A 16,142-nucleotide genomic window follows, 5' to 3' on the forward strand; every position below is an offset into this window, starting at 1 on the left:
GGGAGGACTGGGTCCTCAGCAGTGTGTGTAGAGAAAATAAGGCTGTTTCAGGACTCAGGTGTGGGTTCTGGTTTTGACTGTGCTATTTCCTAGCTGTGTGACCTTGAGAAGTCATCTAACTTCTCTGGGCCTATTTCCTCATCCAGATAAAAGTAAAGAACATGACATTCATATTGCTAAAAAGCAGGACTGTTGTCAAGCGGGATTGCAAATGTCAAGATGTCCCCAGACCCTCCTCTCCAGGAAGGGAGTCTCAGCTGATAGCCACCCCCGCCCCCCTGCCGGGTTACCCCAGCCCTGGGACTGCATCTTAACAGTGGTGTCACAAAGAATCCCTTCATCTTTTCCATTCTGTGGCTCCTGTGACTAGGTGAGAATACTCAAGTCTTACTGGAAGGGCAGTGTCTATTTTATTGAAGCCTGAAGAAGGTTAGCTGGAGAGGATTTGGAGCAACTTCAGTGGAGAAACAGGATGAGACGCCTTCTCTAGAGGGGAGTCTCCTTGGGTAACAGGCTGGGGAGCAGCTGAGCGGGGGTGTGGTATGCCTTCTATGACCTTTCATGACATGAGGGAGGTGTGTCGGGAGGGATGAGGGCTCTGGGGGTGGATGTGTGTGGTCACAGCCAGAATGAAGTGGGTTGTGGTGGAACCACATCTCGTGAAGCACTGACACTCAGCCACAGGCAGAGCTTCATGCCAGTTCCCTCCAAGGTCACCTGGCGCCCCGAACTCCAGAAGAGCCTGCACTTGCTTCAGTGCTTTGACGCTGCTGTCTTGAAGTTGCTAGTAATTGTGGAAAATGGGTCCATGCGAGTTGTGTACCTGGTCCTGGCTGCAGATTACTCAGCCTTCAAGGAGAGGGAGAAGGAGACTTTTAAAAGCAGTCTTTCCACAAACACCTGGAATAGATCCAGGAAGAAACAGGTTTCAGCAGTTTGGGGTGGAATTCTGAGGCCCTGCGGTGGCTTCTCAGGCAGTCCTCTGGGGAACCCGGAAATTCCAGGAAGCCAGTTCCCCAGCACCTGAGGGGAGGCATCCCCTGGCGCCCTCCTTGCTCCGACCCTATTTTCCGATCCTCTTTGCCATCCATGTCGGAGGAGAGTTTGGAAAATGGTTGGAAGGATGCCCCTCTGTCCTCCATCTCGTAGTGAACAAGGGACATCGGCTGGTTTTTAGACAAAACCAAAGCAAACTGCCCAGAGGCTGCTTCTCTAAAGGGAGGTGATGTTGGAGTTAGGTCAAGGATCGGGTGTTGTCAGTGCTGTGGTGAGAGTTCAATCCCTGGCCCTGGAATTTTCGAATGCCACAGGTGTGGCCAAAAAGGAAAAAGAAAGGAAAAGAAAGGATTGGTGATGTGAGCCTGGGAGGACCAGCTACCTTCTGGGAAGACAAGGAAATGTTTGAGATAAGCTCAACCAAAGTGGCTGTTGGGGAAAAAATCCAACCAGAGGAAAAGCCACCCAGATGAAAGCCAGGTGCTAGTTTAGGATTAAACACCAACAGACAACAGCAACAAAGCAAACCACAGAATGGAGAAATGTGGGTGTTCTGGCTGAGCTGGACCTCACTATCCACCCATAGGTGTGAAGCCTGTGGACCGAGGCTGCTTGACACACCCCAAAGGCAGGTCCTCGGGAAGGGAGTAGAGTGCTATCAGCTTAGTCATCTAACCTCGGAGCTCCAGGGCTTGCGGGTTTCTATTCTTACAGATCAATCATGAAATGCTGCCCCCTACTGGCCATCTAGGCCCGAAACCTGGACCCATCAGTCTTATTTTATCCCTACCTCTGTGTTTCTGTGCAGATCTGAGGTCAGACCCCCTTAATGTCTGGCTGGTTCTTATGTATCACTGTGTCAGCCTTTGTAATACTGGTTAATATGTCTTTCTACCAGAGAACTCTTTCCATGTTCAGCTGACTGCAAAATTCCTCTGCTCAAAAATCATCAGATGCTCCCATTGTTAAGCTTCCTATTTTGGCTTTCAAAGTCCATCCAGAATTCATTGCAACCTACCGGGCTCATACCGTTCTCACGCTCACCTATATTCTATGTGGAATGAGTTACTTGCTGTTTCTTGGTTTTCTAGCTCTGGGCCTTTGCTCATCAACTTCCTCATCAGGGAGACCCTAACCATGCCCACCCTCCAAGTCCGGCTACCTGTCTCCCTGGCCCCCGGCCTCAGCTGACCATCACTGAGCCTGACTCAGCTTCCTCTAACCCATGACACCTCATGCAGTATGTGGCACCTACAGGCACTCAATTAACAGTATTAAAGAGATATATATATTTCTTCTTTCTTCTTCTGTGCATCTCAACCTCTAAATGCTGGTGTTCCCCGAAGTGAAGTCTCCCTCATGCATCCCTTCTCACGTGACTCACATCCCTGGGAAAGTCTCATCAGCTTCATCCACCAGGGTTCACTGACCATTCTCATGCCAACAGCTTTCCAGTGTACACTGAATGGTCCTTTCTCTTGGACCTCAGAATAGATAAAAAGGCTTCCATACATCTCCTTCTGGAATATGCCCTATGGTACCCAGGTGTGGTCCACAGGCTCCTTAGGTCAGATATCTCCAAAACTGAAGTCCTTTATCTTCCACACCTGCTCCACTCAACCACCCATTCCTTCCTCAGTTCCTCTGCTGATGCATTGAGGCAGCCCAGCAGTATGCATTCCTGCCACCCTCTGACGCCGTCCTCGTCAAAGGCCATGTCTTGTCAGCCCAGCCTCTTGAATATATCTTGTGTCTCTCATCCTTTCCATCCTCAAGTTTTCTTTCCTGACCTATTGCTACAGCTTCCTACCTGGTCTTCATGTACCACGGTGACCTCTGCAGAGGGTGATTCATCCAGTAGGCGCCGAGTGCCTCTCAGAGGTGGATTAACCTGGGCACTAATGGGACCTCTTTCAAGGGGCCTTATTTTGTTTTTTGTTGTTTTGTGTTCTTTGTCTTAAAAGGGTCCCCAAACTACACAAGCTTCAGAGTCCCCAAAGTCTGGATCCACCCTTGGTGACAAAGGAATATAAACTTTTTGGGGCCTGAAAAGAATGAGTTGAAACAACAAAAATATTATTAGCTACAAAATAGAAAATTGCACAGCGGAGATTGACGACAACAAACAAGGGATTGTCTATCAAACCTAATGCTACGTATGCTTCATTAACTGTAAAATTTTTAACTCCTAAAACCTTAGTTACCCTTGAAAATGATTTGTGGGCTAGATTTTCTCACTTTGCAAGATTTCCTGAGTGTCTGACAGTTGTGAAGAAATCCTAGCTGATCACAAATTGTGTTTCTCATAGACATGTAATTTCAAAAGCAAAATTATAAAATTTTCTTTCAAAAGTTTTTACAGGAACAAAATATTTGAATGTGGAACCTAGTCACCTACTCATATCTATAGCATTCCTGTCTTACTGTTGATCACTTTGCAGTTAGAAAGATTGATCACCTCTTTCCCATATTATATGTGTTGTCAAGCCTTGTTCTTCACAGTAGTTATGTTCTATGAAGTTGTTGCAAAGAGCAGATTAGCAGATTCTAAGCCATTGCTCCTGGAGAAAATACTGGGTTAGGTTCCTCTGGGTACAAGATTTTCATCAATAGATCAATATAGAAACTTGTTTTATGTATGTTTCTTTTTCAAGACACCCTACTTAATATATAAGTGTCTTACAAATAATTAAATGCAAACTTTCTGTATAATGAAACATGAGCTGAGAAGGGTTTTTGACATTTTCCTGACCCTGGGGAAGGCTACTGTAAATTTTCTTTTGGCTTTCTGCCTTGCAATGCTATCTACTATGCTTAAAAAAAAAAAAAAATCTGTCATTTTCATGAATTCCTAAGTTCAGCCACTTTTTGTCTTCCAGAACTTCATCATGCATTATAGATATTAATTACTGTCATACTTTCTGGAGCAGACTCACAGATCAATGAATTTCCTTTTTTTTCCTAAATGTACCAAATCATCACTTCATTAACATTGAACTCATGACCAACAGCACGATAAGTTGCCCGAAGAAAATTTATCTAACACTTCCAGTTTCTCCGTTAAGCATGTTGCCGCCTTCATGTGCTTAGAACACCAGACAGCACTTCAGCGCAACACTTGGAGTCATTAAAAATGGAGAAATCAGTGAAAAGCAGAAAAATGTGAAACACGTGGTGCTAAATAGACTGTGAGAAGGACACCTGTTTGTAGTAGGAGCTGAAATAAGGAGGCAGAGCGTGGCCCTGTTTGACCTCAGCAGGAAATGTTGTGTCTCTTTCCCTCTCTGTACGTGTCACGTGCAAGTGCCGTGAGCAGTGACTTTGGAGTTACAAGGACATTTTAGTGAACGGGTGAATTTGCAAATATGGAATCCTCAAATCCTGAAGGTTGACTGTAAGCTACTTGAGAACAGGCGCTACGTCCCAGTATTTCCTATCCTTCATGCTTAGTATACAGGGGGTCATAGAGAATCATGGCAGGAAGGGAGGGAGGTCAGATGTCCCCTCCTCGCTTGTATCATCCCCACTGGAGCCAAACACTCCCCTCTGAGCTCGGCACTCATCGTGACATCATAGAGGTAGATGAATCCATCTGCAGAAGCAGACAGATGAGCTATTCATATGCCCAATGAATAGATGCTTTTAATTTTATTTAATGTTATTTCTTTTAAAAATATTGCCTCCTCACCAGCTGGCGAAGGCCTAAAGAACAGAATCTCTATCACAGTTATTTATTTATTTTTAATGAATTGAAAGGTTGGATCAGAGGATCTCTGAAGCGCTTTCCAATTGCTACAATTACCATTAGGGCCAAAGCCAAGGAGCTCATCCACCAAGGGACTGAACAGGCAAACAAAGTTAAACCACTTGGATGAATTTTACATTAGTATCCCCTGCAAATGGCACAGTGCGCAGAGCATGGTAAACACTCAATAAATCTTTATTAAAATGTAATGTAATTAAATTATAGGAATGAACGATGAACGTTTACCCTGCAGAGTGTGGCAGCTCTTAGTACCAGAGTACACGGGTGTCTGTGTCCTTTTTTTAAGATATATGGGCTGGTGGCCTGACAGCCTAACCTGGTTCCTTTTTCAGAGAGAAAGATTATTAAAAGTTCAAAGAGGTACTCCCTCATGGCTCAGCAGATGAAGGATCTGGTGGTGGTGCTGCTGTGGCTCCTTGTTGCTGCTCTTGGTGCAGGTTTGATCCCTGGCCTGGGAACTTTCACATTGTGGGTGCAGCCAAAAAAAATTCAAAGAAGTATGCCACTATATGTATATTTTTTGGATATATGGGCTGGTGGCTTGACACTCTAGCCTATCTCCTTTTTCAGAGATGAAGATTATTCGAAAAGTTCGAAGAGATATGCTACTATATTTTTATGTAAGCAGCTTTTTAATTTGTAATGTTATTAGAAGATCTCTTTAAAGGAAAATACATTTCCCTCAGTGACATCAAAGATTGCCTTGGAAACTAAGAGAAGAAAATAAACAAAGAGGTTTCAAGCTCAAGGAGAAAATATCAAATTAGTCAAGGTTTGGAAGAGAGCTAAGACTAATGAAGAGAAATTACAGGGAGCCAGCATTTGACTATGCATAGAAAGGGATAATTTATGCAGTAGGAAGGAGCTTTCTTGCAAGTGTGTGAGAGGAAAGAACACCTGTCAGAGATGGGTGTGGGTGATTCCTAGGAAGGCTGGGGGCCTGGGGGCAGGGACCTGGACACACACCAGTGTCACCAGACCTCCCCAGTGACAAGACTCATCTGAGGCACCCTGTCCAATGGCACAGGCTGCCAGGTCTCCTCCCAGAAGGAACTCAGTTCTGTAGGTCTGAGCTGGGGATGGAGATGTTTTTCAACAAGGATCCAGGTTAATTTCATCCTAAGGAAAGTTTGGGAAGCCCTGGGTTTTAAAGGACTTCTGAGGTACTTTCAGTCTCAAGGCTCCCATTTGGTTGAAGTCCCAGAGGCTATTGGTTCATCCCATCACACTTTCAGTCACACAGAGTGAACCTCTCAGATGAATTTTTATGTCAGTCAAGATACATTAATCCTAATCCCTAAAGCAGGACCCTTCCCACACTGTTTCCTCCAATAAGGAATCTCCGTAAGGCTGCAGTCAAATGGCCTGACCATACTTACACTTCCAATTTTCTTAAGGCTAAAATGTGATGATTTACAGACTTAGTCATTGAGACGAACCATGCTGTGACCTCAGGAAGATGTAGAAGGGGACCCTGATGTCTAAGGACATGCTGGTGGCAGCAGGTTGGGTGGCAGCTGTGTCCCTTGAGGGCATTACCTGGCTCAGAATGAAAATGGTTCTGCCCCCAGTCCCTCGAAGGACTGAGCATCTGTGGCCAACCCGGTGGCCTGCGCCAGTCTGCTCAGGGACTCAGCAGAACTAGCATCTTCTGAAAGGACCCTGGCCTTTCTCACATTTCCTAGGATCAGAGGTGGGGAGCGGAGTCTTGTACAATCAAATTTTGTTTTTAATGACTTTTAGCTTTTTTCCATTATAGCTAGTTTACAGTGTTCTGTCAATTTTATACTATACAGCAGGGTGACCCAGTCACACAGACATATATACATTCTAAATTTTGTTTTTAGAGGAGTGTTTTGTGTTTGGGAGGGGGGTTATTTTGGTTTTTTTGGACGCAATAGTTTTTACTATTTTTAGCAACAATAGTTCTACCCCTCCACCAACAAATAGAAAATGAACCTGCAAACCTCTTCCTGCTGGAGGGAAGGTGGACTGTAACCTGCTGATCTGAGAAACACTCTGGGGCCAGGGGCTCTCAGGCCTGCTGTCTGTTAGCAAAACGTCACAGGGCTTGGTAAGTGCAGGGACATGGGACGTCTTGGAACAGACGCAGTGTCTGCTGCTTCGCAAACTCAGCCATGTATCTGGTCACCTGAGATTTTGTTAAAATGTAGATCTTAATTCTGCAGGTTGGGTGTGAGGTCCCAGGTTCTGCCTTTCTCTCTCTCTCTCTTTTTTTTTTTTTGTCTTTTTGCCTTTTTGCCTTTTCTAGGGCCGCTCCCATGGCATATGGAGGTTCCCAGGCTAGGGGTCTAATCGGAGCTGTAGCGGCCAGCCTATGCCACAGCCACAGCAATGCGGGATCCAAGCTGCATCTGCGACCTACACCACAGCTCACTGCAACGCTGGATCCTTAACCCACTGAGCAAGGCCAGGGATCGAACCTGCAACCTCATGGTTCCTAGTCAGATTCATTAACCACTGAGCCACGAAGGGAACTCCCAGGTTCTGCCTTTCTAACAACCTCCCAGATGATGCTGTGGATCATATTTGAGTGGCAACATCTTAGAGGATGCTATAAGAATCAAGAAAATCAGGAGCAGGGCTGCCAGTGATGAGGGGAAGTGAGGAGGATAAGTAAGAAGGTTCGAGAAGGTGCCAGAGGGGCTGAGAAGAGGGAGGAGGTTGGAGCTCTTGCAGGCCTAGGCTGGCAACCTGGGAGAGAGAAAGGAGGGGCCGGGGACACAGATGGCAACACATCCCCACGAGAATATTTGTGTCTTCTATCTCTAGTTGCGCAGCAGAATCACCTGGGAACTCTAAAAAAATGAATGGCACTTGGGTCTTATACTCAGAAATTCTGATTTAATCACTCTGAGGTCTGGTCTGGACATGGGATTTCCAAAAGCTCCCCAAGTATTTCTAGTGTGCATGGGGTGGCCGTCTGCTTCTCTAGCAGAATGATGCAGGGATCTTGGGAGCCTGATCTCGGGGCGGGTGCCTGGGATAAGCCCAGTCAACATGCGATGGGAGATCAAGGGGAACCGTGGAGTAGAAGTGGTCCAGTCCTCCTTTCCTTTGTCCCTCCGGGAGAACCAGGGGGTAGAGAGCAGGAAAAGAGTAAGATTCTTTTTTTTTTTTTTTGTATTTTTAGGTCTGCACCTGAGGCATGTGGAGGTTCCCAGGCTAGAGGTCTAATTGGAGTTATAGCTGCTGGCCTGCACCATAGCCACAGCAACACCAGATCTGCAACCTACACCACAGCACACGGCAACGCCGGATCCTTAACCCACTGAGCAAGGCCAGGGATTGAACCCGCAACCTCATGGTTCCTAGTCGGATTCGTGAGCCACTGAGCCACGACGGGAACTCCAAGAGTAAGATTCTTGTGTGACCTGAATTCCCAGCGCTCTCCGCCTAGAGACCGTGTCCCTGAGGCTTGTGGCTCGGGGGTTCCCCTGCCTGTCTCTCAGGAGAGAAGTGTTCAGGGGTAGGGGTGTCTTTTCAAATGCCATTAGGCCCCAGAGAGGCCTCCCAGGCAGACGGGCAGCTGTTGAGGGATCCTGCTCTTTTCTGTAAAGGCAGTGTAGACAGAGGGCAGTGTAGACAAAGGGATGAGGCAGGAGCTGGAGAGACCTGTGCTCTGCCGGGTGTGGCCACTCTCCCCTGGGAGGCCAAGCTACCCCTTCCTCTCTTAGGGAACTGATGATTCTCAACCTGGGCTACAGACTAGAATCACAGATTAAAATTCCAGCTTCGGGATATTTGCCAGATTCTGGTTTAACCGGTCTCGGTTGGGGCCCAGGCATCAGCATTTCTCAAAGCTCCCCTGGTGAGCACAAGGCGAGTCAGGGCCCAGGCAGTCCCCCTCTGCTCTAGGGTCCTGTGGTGCTGAGTCTCCCATCTCTGGGCCCCCTTCCGCTGGGGCTTGTGTGCCAGCCCCTCCTATTCCTCCCCATGCTGTGGACTCAAGAAAATGCGACAGGATGTCCTCCTTGCCGGGTGTATCCATCACCTATTTCTGTGGTAAACTTGGTGGCTTAATAGCATCCTCGTTAGCTTACAGTTCTGGAGGTCAGAAGTCTGACGTGGGTCTCTACGGTGGGGCTTGCTGATTTCCAAAGCTCTCAGAGTCATGGCTTTGTCTTTTCCAGCCTACATTTCATGCTCAGGGCCCCCTCCTCAACTTCACAGCCAGCTGTGACATCCTTCTAGCCACTCTTCAGTCGCGTCTCCCTCCAACTAATAATAGCTGGGAAAAGCTCCCTGCTTTTAAGTACTCAAGTCATTAGACTGGGGCATCAGATAATCCAGGACAAGCTCCCCATCTCAGGGTCCTTAACTTTATCACATGGATAGAGCCCCTCCTGCTGGGTGAGGTGACAGCCCTCAGGTTCCAGGGATTCAGACAGGGGCAGCATGGAGGCCATCATTCTGCTCATCACACCTGAGCTGACACCTCCCTTCTCTCCGCCCCCCCCTGCTTGCCTCGCACTCATTGGCTCCTTGTGAAGCTTTGGATGCAGGAAGGGAGGCTTCTGAGTGTGACCTGGGGGTGTTCAGTCTGGGGCTGAGATGGGTGGGCTGAGAAGTAAAAGAGTAAGGAGATGCAGCCCAGCTCAGAGCTAAAACACGAGGCACCTGTCAGAGAACCGAGAGCAAAGAAAAGTGTATTTCATTTTGAAGCGAAGAAAAACCAACATTTGGCTTTATTCTGTACCTGTTTTCCCATGTTGGTATCCTAGGGTTGATTACAAAGTTCAAAAGAACATGTGCAATTCTGTTCCATTTTTGCTGAATTGGGGACCAAAACAAATCCATATGGAAGGTCCAAGGGCACTTAGCACCTGTGGATCCAGGGGCAGCTAACACGCAAGCTGCTTGGCTTCGTTATTCTGTTCGTTAGAGTTCACCTACTAGCGATGCTCTGGCTGTTCTTTCACCTGGCCTCTCAGTGTTCCTGCAATCATGAGGCTGCTGGCGGTTCAATTCTAAAATAGAACATGTGTGCAAGAGAGGCCTTGATCTTTGGCCTTTTCTGCTACAGTGTCTCAGTCTTCAGTTTGGCGGAAAGCTTCAATTATCAGGAGCTTTCTTGGCAGAGAAGCAAAATCTTTGCTTTGAAGTCAATTTTGTTTGACATTTTAGGGATTAACAACCTAAGATTGAATATCTGTCCTCTCCCCAGTGCTCATGCATTTAGCTGTGTGTTCTTAGGAAAGTCAATCAACCTCTCTGAGTCTGTATCTAACGCTGCCTCTCTTACTGGAGGTACGTGATGACTGTGGAAGGAACGCTGGGTTTCTGGCCTCTGCATGTGCAGAGAGGGGATGTGGGAGAGGAGCTTGTTGATACCATTGCAGCCATGGTGCTCCCCCCTCACCCCCTCCCAGCCCTGTCTGGACCAGAAGTAGGAACCCTAGGCAGGCAGGGGATGACTCTGGTCAGCCGAGGGAGAACAGAGTGGACAAGCAGAGAGACGAGGAGACGCAGGGAGAGGAGGGAGGGAATGACCACCGACTTGCCAGTCCTGCGGCATCAAGCTCCCTTCACCTGCCTGTCCGGGTTGGGTTTCTATCTCTTGTACCCAAAAGATGAGTACAGTGAGTGCTGAATTTTGCATATCACACCATTTTTTATACTTTCTGTACTGCATAATTTCTTTTTTGTGTGTAATGATTTGTATTTTTTTCCATTATAGCTGGTTTACAGTTTTTTTGTTTTTGTTTTTCCTTTTACAACCACATGTGCAGCATATGGAAGCTCCTGGGCTAGGGAGCTGCAGCTGAGGCCTATGCCACAGCCACACTAATGCCAGTTCCTTAACCCACTGAGAGAGGCCAGGAGTCAAACCCCCATCCTCACAGAGACAACGTTGGGTTCTTAACCTGCTGAGCCGCAACAGGAACTCCTAATTTCTTACTTACCTTTTGTTTCTTATTTGTCTTTTGTGTCCCAGTAATAGTTAATATGAGTCATTTGAATTCTGAATTTAAAAGCCTGAGTTCTGCCTCAGTTCTCCTAAGGAAAACTGAGGGGAGGAATTTTCTGGGGGGATCTTCCATATGGACCAGTGGCAGCAGTGATGGAAGTGAGAGGCCTGAGAGAAGGGGGAGTTCTGAGCTCAGGCATCCTCCTGCTTTGGCCACTTGGAGTGATGGTTCTTTCAGGGGCCGTCATTCCTTTTAGAGCCTATGTCCTCACTGCAACACGAGGAGGCAGAACCAGGAGCTTTCTAAGGCCCCGTTGCTCTGAGATTCCAAGAAAGCAGGGCTGATTCCCTGTGGGCATGTATCCGGCACTGGAATCCAGTGAGAACCCAAAACATCACTAGAGGAATCAGTCTCCAAGCCAGGCAAGCACTGGAAAGCCCTTTTGCATAACTACTGGCCCCATATCTGCATCCACCTCAGCCCCTTAGCCTTTCCTGCCCCATCCCCTCCCTCTCTAGGCACTAAGACCTTGTGCTAAAAGAAAGGATGGGCAGGAGCCGCCCAGGTGGCTGCGTGGGTTCCCCCTCCAGTCTCATCGCACCCTCCTAATGCCTCTCTCCAGTTGCCTTTGCTCCCCTCCTTCCACTGGCAGAGGTATAAGCTCTGTGCAGCCATCATTTCATTGTTGACCCTTCACCCCACGTAATCGGAACCCGACGCTGGAGGGGAGAGGAGGCTCACCCAGTGTGTCAGCCCAGCATTCACTGACTGGATGTGTTCCAAGCACAGAGCCAGTCCCTGGGTTACAGAACGTCAGGGCTGGCAGAGCCCTAATAAATCATCTGGTCCACTTGCTGTGTGCTTTCCAGATGGCAGCCCTTACATGCAGAGGTTAAGTGACTTGCTTAAGGTCACACAGCAGAGCGAAGGCCAGAATTCAAGATGTACCCTCACCAGTTCATTGAGCTCCCCTCTCTGCCCTGAGGCTGAGGGAGGGTGAGGATGATTGATATGAGCATTAAGGGAAGGAAAACGGACACATTTGCCTTAAGGGCTTTAAATTAATAAGAACCCCGGATGGAAAAACAAATAGCAAAGGCATTTTGAGAAACTTGACCCTGGAAAGTATGAAGGTAAACTCTTCCTTGCAAATGATGATCACATTAGGGAAACATGAGAGAAAATGGTTTTTTTTTTTTTTTTTTGGAGGGAAAGGAGTCTCTACCGAATTGTTTTTCCTTTCCTGCTACATTTGTTCTCTAATCCACATTCCCATCGGCACACAACACTAGTCTCCTGCTATTTTTCTTTTCCTTGACATATTTATCACCTTATTTTCATATTATCCTATAAACCTTGGTATACATAGCTTTTAAAGCAGCTATTTTTAATGCAAGATGACACACCAAGCTTTGAACCCCCCAATAAAACTGACTGGGGACATCTGGCACTAAAACGATTACATTTCCTCCCTAGAGAAGCTTGCTATCATTTGCTATCTTTAAAAAGTAACACAGGAATGAAAATAGGTTGATGTGTTGAAAGTAAGAAGACAATGACCAAAAGCACATCTTTTCTTATTTCAAGTTAAAATCCTCCAGAACAGTTGACATTGAGAATGAACATTTGTAGCATTTTCACATATTCAAGTCTGACTGTATACAAGGGCCACTCAGCTATTCATTTTTCTTCACAGGAATAGAAGATAGTGCTAAATAGGGCATTGAATTTCATTGTAAAAATGTAAACATCATAGCTTCTATGAAAAGAAAGCATTTTTGTTTATTTCTTTAGTGAGCTCAAAACTCGATATTCTTGTGTCTTTACGTAACAACCTTGGTTAAAATGCTGCTCTAGGAGGTTCCCGGGAGATGTCTGAAGGGTCCAGAGATACCCTAGATGTTGTCAGGTGTGTGTTTTTGACTTTCCAGGAGGACAAATCAGCTGTGACGGTGGCTTCTGGGCGAGAGTCACCTAGGCCTACATTAGCTGAAGGTCACACAGCAGAGCCACAGCCCGAGGCTGCCCAGACCTGGGGAAGGAGGGTTGTGTCTGAGACCCTCTGTGGAAAGTGAGACAGTTATTCTGCCCTTCATGGTTCTTGATCAAAGGTCTACCTATTATTTGAGACTCATGCTTGCTTGCTCACTCTTTTGATTGTTTATTTTCTGCCAATATCTGCAGATCTGTCTTAGAGAAAAGTCTATTTATAACTGAAATAAGATTGACTTATTTTATCTGCAGCAAGAGAAGAGGTTGAGATGGGAAGTCAGTAGGAACTCGCAATTTCTACCCTACGCAGGATAGTAAAATAGACTGGGGACGGTCACGTGGGTGCCTGGCCAACTGATGAGGCCAGTCCTCTCCCGGCTCAGTCCTCCCCATTACTGGGTGGGCCTTTCCTGTACCAGTGCAGAGGCCTCAGTTTATCCAGAAAGTTCAACCTAGAGCAAGCATATTTTCTGGGCATCTCACTTACAGATGCAGCACCAGAGCACCTCAAACAAATACTCTACTAGTTGGAGTTGAACGGGGGTCACTTCCTCGTTCTACAGGTGAGGAGACTGCGGGTGACAGAGGTGAAGGCCCTGCCCAAGGCCATGCAGCTGGTTAGTGGCTGAGTGTAAACTTGAACCCTGCTCTCTTCACTCCCAAATATTCTCCCTACCAAACAGGATTGCAAATACCATTAAGGTACAGATATGGATGAACCTGCCCCTGGCTTCTGGAAGGCTCAGATTTCTTACTTGGCATCTGAATGGCTTCCATTGCTTTCATTTACATTTGTATCGGGGCAGAGAATGAGTCTGCTCCAGGATGTGTGGGTATTTTTTCTGGCACAAAATTAAGCGTGGGACCTCCCTCGGTTTCTGCATTCAGCGGGGCCCTTACCCGTACTGAACAACGCCCATCAATGGACCGGCAGGGCCGATGTCGAGAGCTTGGGCAACGTCGGCCAGGAACTGCTTCTGGATTCGGAATCGCCGTTTGCCGATGCTTGAGCTCCCATCGATCAAAAACGACAAGTCGACTTTGCAGCCTGAGGCAGGGAAAAGGCCTCTGTTACTCCGCTTTTCTCCCACTGCATGCACCATTCATTCCCCTCTTCCCACACCAGAGCCCCCCTTGAGAGTCCACCGAAAAGAAGTTAAAAAGCAGAGCAGCAAGACGGAAGGTATAGTCGTTTATTTATTCCATAACAGATTTTCACCCCGCACCAAGATCCTAGACACTTGGGCTGGTACGTATTTCCATGACAGTTTTGGGATGCTCTTATTTAGCCATCCTTGGAGGCTTTAGAAGCTCTGGGCTCCCGGTCAAGTGCAAGAAGGGCCTCTCCTAGACTCAGACCGTGTACGTGCAGACCCCACCCCCACCCTGCCCCAGAGGTGCGCATTCTCTCAGCCCGTCTCTGGGGCTGTGGTCTTGAACTCTGGCTCTTTATAAATTGGGAAAGACTCTGCAGGGCCTGTGCCCAGGGCAGGGCAGGGCAGGAACTGCAGAATGAACAACTGATACCAAGCCTATCCTTCACGTGCCTAGGCAGGGCAACCTAGAAATTATTCCCCTGTGTCAACAGATCTCCGTGCTTCTTTGTAGCTGTCTGAGACTTTTGTCCCTTTCTTTTAGTTGTGATGGAGACTAGGACAGTTCTGGTTAGGATCTAGGGGACGCCTCAAATAGAGGAAGGTTATGATGGAGATAGGGGGATGGTGGAGCTGCAAGTGATTCCAACCTTTCAGATTCCTTTATGACATAAGTGAATAGAAGTTAGTGTCTTCTTTGCTCTGGACTGAAATTATATCATTTCAGCATGATAACACTGATTATTCAAGGCTGATCACAAGTTCTTATTGGGAGGGGTATATCCCATTAATTAATAAAACATGAGGAGTGAATTCTCTAACAACTGCAATTTGGGAGACAAAACATTTCAAAGCAGAGTTCCAGGAGTTCCCATCGTGGTGCAGCAGAAATGAATCCGACTAGGAACCATGAGGTTATGGGTTCGATCCCTGGCCTCGCTCACTGGGTTAAGGATCTGGCGTTGCTATGAGGTTGCAGATGCAGCTCAGATCTGACGTGGCTGTGGCTGTGGTGTAGGCTGGCAGCTGCAGCTCCAATTGGACCTCTAGCCCGGGAACCTCCATATGCCACGGGTGCGGCCCTAAAAACAAGCAAGAACAGAGTTCCATAGGGGGAAAGATAAGAGACAGTAAAGTTAGGAACTTCTGGGCTGGAGCATCCAGGAGGGCACGGAGGCCAGTGCCCTCTCTATGGGAGAGGGTGCAGCTGTCCAGACCAGCCTGGATCTCTCTAAGCTGCCGGAAGATAGCCCATGAGGCTGCTCTGCTCTCAGCTTCTGTTCTCTATTGCCTATTGTGTTGCTTCCATGGGATTGGAGTCCCTCCCATTCCTCAGAAGGTCCACGACAGGGATCGATATATATTTTTTTCCTTCAATGGCCAAATATAGTAGTTCCCAGGGAGTTCCCAACTGGGAACCATGAGGTTGTGGGTTCGATACCTGGCCTTGCTCAGTGGATTGAGGATCTGGCGTTGCTGTGAGCTGTGGCGTAGATCACAGACGCAGCTTGGATGTGGTGTTGCTGTGGCTGTGGCGTAGGCCAGTAGCTGTAGCTCTGATTAGACCCCTAGCCTGGGAACTTCCATGTGCCATGCGTGTGGCCCTGAAAAGAAGAAAGACAACAACAACAAAAAAGTTATCAGGCTAGGGGTGAATTGGAGCTGCAGCTGCTGGGCACAGCCACAGCCACACCAGATCTGAGCCACATCTGTGACCTATGCTGCAGCTTGAGGTAACACTGGATCTTTAATCCAGTGAGCGAGGCCAGGGATCCAACCCATATCCTCACAGAGACAACATTGGGTCCTTAACCCACTGAGCCACAACGGGAACTCCAGGGGTGGATATTTATAAAAAAATGAAAGCAAGAAGTAGACATGAGTTGACACAGTTTTAAGCAGAACTGATGAGAAACACCTAGCAAAGGGTGATTCTACAGAACTGGCAGATTAAGGGGAAAAGTTCTTTCTGTGAAGGTGCTTTATTCTCTTGTGACACATCGCAATCCAAACCAGAGAAGTAGGCGATGACAGGGACCTCTCTGGGCCTGGATGACGCTGCTTTATCTGGAATCAATGCCTTGGCTCACTACCTCGCAAGCTTTTAGTCATTTCTTGTCTGCCTGGACCTTCAGGGCCTGTCACCTCTTCCTTTTCTGCTGGCTTCCCCTGTCGTTTGCTGCCCCCAAACCGCCTATGCCCAAGCATGATCTTTGAGATGAAGATTGGAAAAAGCAAAAAAATCAAGAAGTGGAGTTTAAAGATGACACTAAGCCCAGGATAAAGTGAAAGAACTGGAGTTCGTGTCATGGCTCAGCAGAAATGAATCTGACTAGTATCCATGAGGATGCTAGTTCGATC

General features: G+C 47.4%; 1 protein-coding gene across 2 annotated transcripts in view; it reads right to left on the reverse strand.

Annotated features, from left to right (window-relative positions):
- VIT (vitrin) overlaps window positions 1-16,142 on the reverse strand; it is a 114,142-nt gene that overhangs the window by 14,727 nt on the left and 83,273 nt on the right. For both annotated transcript variants that reach the window (XM_047782287.1, XM_047782286.1), the window contains one exon: window positions 13,588-13,735. In XM_047782287.1, the coding sequence (XP_047638243.1) occupies window positions 13,588-13,735 (148 nt within the window). The remainder of the gene's footprint in view (window positions 1-13,587; window positions 13,736-16,142) is intronic.

The sequence above is a fragment of the Phacochoerus africanus genome, chromosome 5 (assembly GCF_016906955.1).
Source record: "Phacochoerus africanus isolate WHEZ1 chromosome 5, ROS_Pafr_v1, whole genome shotgun sequence".
Taxonomy (NCBI): Eukaryota; Metazoa; Chordata; class Mammalia; order Artiodactyla; family Suidae; genus Phacochoerus; species Phacochoerus africanus.